At 41.6% G+C, this 8,116-nt stretch overlaps 1 protein-coding gene across 1 annotated transcript; it reads right to left on the bottom strand.

Moving 5' to 3' along the window:
• Positions 1-542: 542 nt before the first annotated feature.
• On the bottom strand, positions 543-8,111 carry ECHDC2 (enoyl-CoA hydratase domain containing 2). Its single transcript, XM_075759388.1, has 10 exons — positions 7,840-8,111; positions 6,108-6,175; positions 5,396-5,483; positions 4,790-4,876; positions 3,614-3,706; positions 2,945-3,001; positions 2,374-2,561; positions 1,872-1,922; positions 1,495-1,542; positions 543-810 (listed from the first exon to the last, which is right to left on the bottom strand). The coding sequence occupies exons 1-10, from the start codon at positions 7,958-7,960 to the stop codon at positions 733-735; spliced, it is 879 nt and encodes a 292-aa protein (XP_075615503.1). The 5' UTR covers positions 7,961-8,111; the 3' UTR covers positions 543-732.
• Between the last annotated feature and the right edge of the window lie 5 nt (positions 8,112-8,116).

Below are 8,116 nucleotides of genomic sequence, written 5' to 3'. Positions count from 1 at the left end.
GATGTCACTTCATGAAGTTCTGCAACCAGTAAGCACAGAAATTGTAAATGACTTTTCCATACCCTTCTTGTTTCGTTCCCACATGCTTCAGGCAAACAGTGAGCAGAATCTTTTTAAGCTGAAAAGTATGAATGCCTTCAAGGTATAAATCCACTCAGTTTAGTTGCATGCAGAAAGGTCTCTTCACATTCCTGTGCAGCTTCAGGAGTTCCTACTAGGGTAGAATAATTCTGGAAGCAAGTTTTAAACTCTTTATTTTACCTGTGGCATTTGCTCTGTGTTAATACCGCTAGTTCTGTCTGATGAGTTGAAAGAGCACTGTTAATGGGAAGCAAGCTTAGGAAGGTTTTCTTTCTTTGCAAGGTGACTCTTTCTTCAGAGTGATTTTTTTTTTTTTCCTTTTTCCTATCAAGCATCTTTCTGTTTTTTTTTAAAAAAACCAAAAAACAACACTTGCTTAGGGTGAGTCAAAGCTTCTCCACACTCCTTACTTGACATCTGTTTGAGAGCCATAATCAAGATGTACACTTTTTAAAAAGATCACCTATACAAAGTTAAATCTTTATTTGGGAATTCTTACAGCAAAATGATCCAGTGGAGTATTCAGAAATGCAGTCCAAGGCAAGGACATAAGTACACAGAATGGAGTCATAAAAATAATCTCAAGAAATCAGTGGGTCCTCTTCAGTCCTCCTTTACCTTCAGAAAAAATCAAGGGGAAGCTAGGAAGCATTATTTGCCGATAAACTGAGGTGGTCGTTTCTCCTTGAAGGCAGCCATCCCTTCCTGACGGTCTCTTGTGGGAATATTCTGGGTTTAAAAAAAGTGATATGTTTTTCATTGAAAAGTCTAATGTATTTTAAATACTGACTAATTTGGCAGTAGTTGTCTAAGACTAAGATTGCTTTTCTTTCAATGGTAAGTCCCACCTTCCATGTTTTGCGATTAGGAAAAATAAAGAGATTGGGTTGTAGTGTAAATCACATGCACAAAGCATCTAAGACAAAGGCTGCAGAACAGAGAACAATATAGGAAAACAGTTTTCCATAAAATTAATACTTTACCATCTTAAAACAGACTGAGAAGCACAGGAGTTACATTGTTCCATTAGCTAAGAAAGGTGCATGCTCTCAAAACATGTCAGAATGACTAGAGAAGAATCCTTTTTTTTTAATTTGTTAAACCTAAAGCCATTTGTAAAGCTCATCCTGTAATTAGCATATTGTTGAGATTAAGAATATACAATTACTTTAGGCAGAAGGGTATTTAAGGAAGGACTTTGGTCTCAGGCAGGCTGAGAGAGGCAGCTGTGCATGACACATTTGATATTCTAAAATAGGTATCTGGAACTGCGCTCCAGTATGTTCTCAAAGCTTTAGATTTAGCTGTTAGTGTTCCCTTACAGAGAGGAAAATACAAGAGGACACTGTCAATATCTGGCTTTAGAAAACATACCGTTGTTCCTTTCAGGAATGTACTCTGAAGGTAACCTACCTGGGCATAGCACATCCCCTCAATAGCCATCCCTGACGCAATGTCAACCTGGGAGTGAGAGGGAAGGAGTGAGATTTGACTGAAATACAGCCCTCAGAAGTACTTCATATCCCTCAAATCGGTAAACATTCACTTGTCATGAGTGACCTTTGCTCCTGTACTAGAACTACAGTGCTAGCATGTATAGAAAAAAAAATCCTGCCATATTAATTTTGTCTTTAAAGAAAATCTTTAAAACCCTTGAAATGGTTTTAAATGCCTCATCTAAACAAGGATTACAACTCATCTGTTTTGAAGTTTTACTGTAGTAATTTTTAAGAGCTGCCTGTCTGCTTAATTTACCTCAGTATTTAAAAAAAAAAGTAAAGTTTTATTACCTCCATTCCTCTGTTTATTGCCAGTTTTCCCATTTTCACAGCAAATGGAGCCTTTATTAAAAAAAAAAAACAAACCACAACAAACATTTTAAAATAATTAAAGCCACATCAGTTCATAATAGTGTAGTTATTATATTATTATCCTACCTCCAAATGACCTTTTAGTCTATAGAAATTTGCAGGAAGTTAACAAGTACTTTTACAAAACAATTTGGCGTTATCTACAGTTAATAGATGTCCGCGGTGCAAGGTTTCAGTGTGTCCTGCAGGTCTGCATAACTGCAACTGGGAGGTAAAACTGTGCTATGGGTTAAGCAGCTGGATGTTACACTTGTTCCTACAGAAACTGCATTCACAAAAAAAAGGACAGGGTCAAGAGACTTAAACATCAGGAACCAAGACTTTAATACTTCATAGAAAGCAATTTCAATTGTTTGTTTGCTCTCTCTTAAGGGAAGTAGAAATGCCTTCTTTACATTGACCACATGAATAACACACTTACCTGAGGAAGGATTTCTTTAGCCAAAGTTAATGCTCTCTGGTAAGCTGCATCTCCCTCATTGTTTTGTGGCACTGTGTGATTTACTAATCCCATTGAGAAGGCTTGTTGTCCATCAATCTGCCTACCCGTGAAAATGAGTTCCTTTGCAAGACCTATTCCAACACATCTGGGCAGGCGCTGGGTTCCACCTTGTGACAACAGCAGAAACACCATTTTCCATTTCTGAGAAATGCCCCAAAAACCAATAGTATTTTCTCTCCTTATATAACAAGGTTTGAAAAATAAAGGGATCACGTGTTTCTTTAATAACAGCTAGCTGAATATGTCAACATTTTGCAAGGCACCTGAAAGGCTTCAGTATCCTTTTGAGTATTTTGATAAACAGGAAAAGATATAAAGGGACTTTCCTAAATTCATAGCAAGTCTGAGACAGGGCTTGGAACAGAACTCTTGCTTCATAGATATCTTTGGTCACTGTAAGATGCTACTTCTAATTTACATTCAAAACACTTCAAGTGCTCTAATGGCAAAATATTTACTATACAGCTGAGAAAGATTTCATGAAGGATACCTGCTCCAGGAAGAAGCCCTCTTGTGGTCTCAATAAGGCCCATTTTAGCTGATGAAGCTATTAAAAAAATAATAAAATAGGTTTTAGTTTCTTTTTGATCAGTATAACTACAAATTTTCCATATTGAAAAGATTAACTACAAACTCAATACTGAACTGGAACTCCATTTTTCAAGGTAGCTAGAAAGTCTGAATACTACAGCGCTTAATGTCCATCTCAAGTCAGGGATGTGTAATATGGCTGCTTACCCCTAGTAGCAATTTTATTTCAAAAAATGAACCTTGGGACCATAGTTGATGAAATGTAATGGATGAAAGAATGGAAACAGAAGGAGGAAGGCTTCCAGTCCAAGCTGGTGTAAGTAGGCAAGATCTAACCAGAGTGCTAATCCAATATTGCATGTTAATAACTATTTAATTCTACCAATAAATAGTTTTCTGAAGGAATCCTAATCTTGTCTGAAAATAGGCTTTACTTTTTAAGCAAGGAAACTGCTTTCCCAATAGTAACTAAATGTCACAATTTCTGGACAAATGCCTACTCATTTCCTGAACTGTTTAAGTTCCTCTATTAGCCTACTGGATTCCATTAACAATCAGCTATGGTACGTTCTCTTCAAAATACAGTCACAGATTTCAAGAAGAATCCTATATGAAGCAACACACAAACCTGCTACTCGAAGGTCACAAGCTAACGCCAGTTCTAGTCCACCACCCAGTGCGTAGCCATCTATTGCGGCAATTGTGGGTACAGGCAGGGCAGCTAGAGAAGACAATACAGATCATATAGTTTTGTTCCAGAAGTTCTGTTCCACTTGCTTCTGGAATTTAAATGTTTAAATTCTAAAGCTTTTAATAGTTCTCCACTTCAAAATTGTTCAAGAATTCATTTTTTTCTGCCACAAACTTTCTGACTGTCTCTAAATAGTAGAAACTGTCTTTTCACACTTCTCCCTTCTCTGTAGGAACGGGAAACATTCTTCTTACGTGCAAAGAAGCATGCAAATACAAAGTACTGCAACACAAAACAGGATGAATTGTCTCCTTGCCAATTTATGATGTGGATATCCAGCTGTTGGAGTTAAACAGTCAAAACAAAGACACCATCCCTAATCACTGTTACAAGGATTACCTTTTCTGGTGCCACCCTGTGTGTGCTTTGTGAGACAGGGTCATTCTCTATACTATTGTTTGTTTTTTTAATTACTGCAGTTCTCATTGGTATTTTAGTCAGATTTCACTTTGGTATTCCTCTCTAGTGAGAGCAGAGTAATTAATGAATAAGGGATGAAAATAAATCGTAGAAGTCTATATTTGTTTTGCAAAAACAAACAAACAAAAAAGGTGGAGGGGGAGTTGTAGGTACAAAACCCCTGACATTCAACAAATCCATTTAGCAAATCCCCTCAGAGATCCAAATCCACATTCTTAGGTCATTGTCATATCATGAGTGCTTCTGAGCATGTATTGAAAGTGGGACAACCAATGTAGCTCATTTTGTCTAGCACTGCCTCCCAAGGATTACACAGAACTGCATACAGAATGTTGTGTTACGGCAGGTACTTATTATATGCATGTATGCGTGCTGCTCTTCATCATGGAAGAGGCAGTACTGAAACGCATCTTGTCCTTGAGTAGCAGCAGGATATGTCCTTGGAGTAGCAGAAGGATAGTTGGTATTTAATTCTAATCAGATCTTTGTTTCAGGCAGAAGCTGGAGCCGCTTGGGAAGCTACTCCTAACTGGATAACCTGCTGGGGCTAGCATCCTTTCCCTCCTGCACCATTTCTAAATGCCTCAGTACAGGCAGTCTAGGACAAATTTTGCAACTGAGATAATCATTTACCTATTTCATCCATGAGATTTCTCAGCCTTTTAACAAAGTGTCCAACTTCTGCATCATCCATCTTTGCACGTTCCTTTAAGTCTGCACCTAAATAGAGGAGAAAAAGGTTAGAATCCAGGAACAGGGAAAAGACATCCCAGAGGACAGGCCATTTTGCAAGTCTTGAAGTAGAGTGTTCTGATTAAGTAAGGTCAGTGGAAGGTGGAGTGTGGACACTTGGGCTGGAGCAGCAGCTATGGTGCTCCTCTGCGCCCTTTGAACAGATTTCACAGAGCAGCACCAATCACTGTATATAAGGATGATAACCCATAAAACAGGAAAACAAGGACTCCGATACCAGAGGCACCTGTGCTTGAAGATGGTTATAAATGGAAAACAAGCAGCAGCACCACACAGGCTGTACAGCTCACTCTATCACACGTCTTCATCACTGAAACTGAGAGGCAGAGAGGCAAAAGAGACAACAATGTTATTTGCTACACAAAAGCCAGCCCACTTTTCTTTTAGCAGGTGTTTCCAACTGCTTTTCTGCATGATCTGATCAGCACACAGCCCTAAAAGCCATCAGGTTTTTTGACAATAGTTTGCAGAGCCTTTGTTACTTACCAGCACAAAATACACCTTTCACCTCACTCTTGAACACCACCACCCGAACATTCTCATCAAAGCGGAGTTGTTCCAGAGCGCTGAACAGCTATGAGGGAATACAAACAAGAGAAGAAAAACTTTACGCATATGGATGGTATACACCTAAATTATAGCAAGCTCCTAATCTATGATAAAAGTTTGGGGTTTTTTCTTTTTTTTTTTCCCCCTCTGCAGGTGCCAGGAATCTCCTGGAAATCATATATGTAGAGCCTTCATGATCCTTCCATGACAGCCTCAGAATGACATGTTTCCCCATCTCTTATTTTCTTCCATTCAGAGATGAACCTTTGCTGTACCTTAAACTCCCCTTCCTGTCCAGGCACAAGCCAGACTTTCTCTAGAAGCTATCAACCTTGAACAGATCATCTGCTAAGGTCTGACAATGAGTATGTTTTTGTTGTAATTACAACAGCAAGTGAGGACATGAACTTGCATCCAAGTTAGCTAACTTAAGTAACTCCAGTATCTCTGTCCAATCTGCATCTGAAGTTACTGCAGTATAGACATATCATGATCTCTTTCTCTTCAGGTTAACCTGCCTTGCCCCAATGTAGTCTTCCACTGACCTTCAGCAAGAGATTGTTTGTTTCAGATTTCCCACAACTATTCTTATTGCATTTAGTTATCGACCATGATTCCAAACACGTTTACAGGCCAGGCCCATACTCACTTCATTTACAAATACTTTTCCCAATGAATTTCTCGCGTGGGGTCGGTTCATTAGGATTTCAGCAATACCTTAGTAATAGGAGACAATTTCAGTTATAGTTCATTTAATTCTCTGACACAGGAATTCAACTGGGAACAATATCTGCATATGCTGCATCTTCTCTCTCCTGAAAATGCATATAAAGTATATTCTAAAACAATCAGTTATGTTAAAAGTGGAGGTGGTAGACCATGTCTACAAAACCTAGTTATGCAGGACAACTGTAATATTCAGTAGCACTGTGAATAATATAAATAAGCAAACTTTAAAAAAATTAACATGACATCCAAGAATGTATGTCTCAAAATCACTGCAGGAATGGAAAATAAAAACCCCAAAACCCAAATGATTCACCTTTGGTTTCCATTTCAAATGTTACTTAGTTCAGTTTTGATTGTACAGTCTTACTGTGTTCAAGTATATTCCTTAATGAAGAAAACCATCCTCTTGGGATTGCTGTTTGCACAAGACTAGTACAAACTGGTCACTCACAGTTCATGTTCCAGAACCGTTTTGAAATTGCAGCTCCCTTTAATTTAAAGTTAATAAGCTCATCAGTGCAGAGGACTTCCCCGAAGTTCCTAAGTCCAAGCAGAAAAAGATGACCACGACATCTACCTACTTCTCCCTTGCAGTTGTGCTTTGTAATTTACTATCCAATGGTTTCTGTATGCTTTGGAGAGAGAAAAAAAAACCCCATCTCCAGTTTCCTTGGCTGGACTTCTGCTCACTTCCCAGGCCTTAACATTGTAAGATGCTGTTGCTGCTGCTGTAGGTGCACAGATGCACCTTGCATCTGTCGTGCTCGTTCCTTCTGCCCTGCTAGAAGGTCTCTGTCTTTATTCCTCTGCCTATGCCAGTAGCCAGTCAGTGAACAAGAGACGTGTCACACAGGAACAAAGACACGGGTAACCGGGCACCAGCAACGGAAATTCACAATTCTGGTAACTACAGTCATGCCTATGTAACCAGCAAAACTACCAACAACTGTTTATAAGCTCTTGCAATAGTTACCCCCACCAGAAAGTAATTCCAGTGGCAATCTGAACCAAAACTCAAATTGCTCAGTGATTCTCATGTATAAATATGCAGACATGCCCTGGTCCTATCCTACCTTTCGCACTGGTATCAGAAAAATCTACGGTATGGAAACCAGAACTTCTTGTATTAAGATTTCCTGCATACATAACTTAAAAACAACAACAACAAGGCATCTAGCTATTTATTTGGCAGCTGTGTTCTTGAGAAAAATATCAAGGCGTAACTTAAAGCAGAGACTCTAAGCAACCTGCCTGCTACGGCCTCTGGAAGCAGTCGGTCACCTTCTGGGCTACGAGGGCATTAGAGCAAAGGGAGGCTCGGCGGCCCCGGGACCCCCGTCCCGCGGGGGCCAGTACGAGGTGCCCGGGCAGTGCTGCAGGGACAGCTCGGGTGTTTCCAGGGCCCGCCTGAGGGACAGCAAGGTCTGGCAGAGCCGAAGGCCGGGGAGGGGCTGGGAACACCCACGGTCCCACTCGCGTGGTGTTTTTACCAGGAATTGGTAAAATTCAACCGACTTCTGCCCGCTCCTTGCAGCACCTGAAAACCGGCTCTGGTACCCACGGACGCCTCGGAACCGGCGTTAAGTGGGCGCCGAGGCCTAACCCCGGCCCTCCGCTCTCCCCGGGCTGCGGGCGGGGGCCGCCGCACTCACCGCTGCTCTCCCCGCCGGCCGCGCTCACCAGCACCTCCGCGCCCCGCCGCGGGACGGCCGCGGGGAGCTCCCTGCGGCCCCAGCGCAGCAACTCGCACCCCGCCCGCCCCAGCCGCATCATGACGCCGCTTCCCGGGGTCCGCTGCCGCCGGGCACGGGCAGCGAGGGGCCAGGCCTCCGGGACCAGCCAGAGGGGCGCTGCGCCTTTAAGAAAGAGGGGCGGGAGGGGAGGCGGTGGCCGTTCTCCGCCTGCCGGGCGCTCGCCACGCCCCTTCGC

This window comes from Balearica regulorum, chromosome 8, assembly GCF_011004875.1.
Source record: "Balearica regulorum gibbericeps isolate bBalReg1 chromosome 8, bBalReg1.pri, whole genome shotgun sequence".
Classification (NCBI taxonomy): Eukaryota; Metazoa; Chordata; class Aves; order Gruiformes; family Gruidae; genus Balearica; species Balearica regulorum.
The sequence above is the reverse complement of the archived record's forward strand: the minus strand, read 5'-3'. Positions and strand labels throughout refer to the sequence as shown.

Coding starts and splice junctions, on each gene's coding strand:
- ECHDC2 (XM_075759388.1), bottom strand. CDS start 7,960: ATGATGCGGCTGGGGCGGGCGGGGTGCGAGTTGCTGCGCTGGGGCCGC. Junction 5,484..6,107: donor GAAAAGTATTTGTAAATGAA/GTGAGTATGGGC, acceptor ATTCCCTCATAG/CTGTTCAGCGCTCTGGAACA. Junction 3,707..4,789: donor AAATCTCATGGATGAAATAG/GTAAATGATTAT, acceptor TGTCTTCTCTAG/CTGCCCTGCCTGTACCCACA.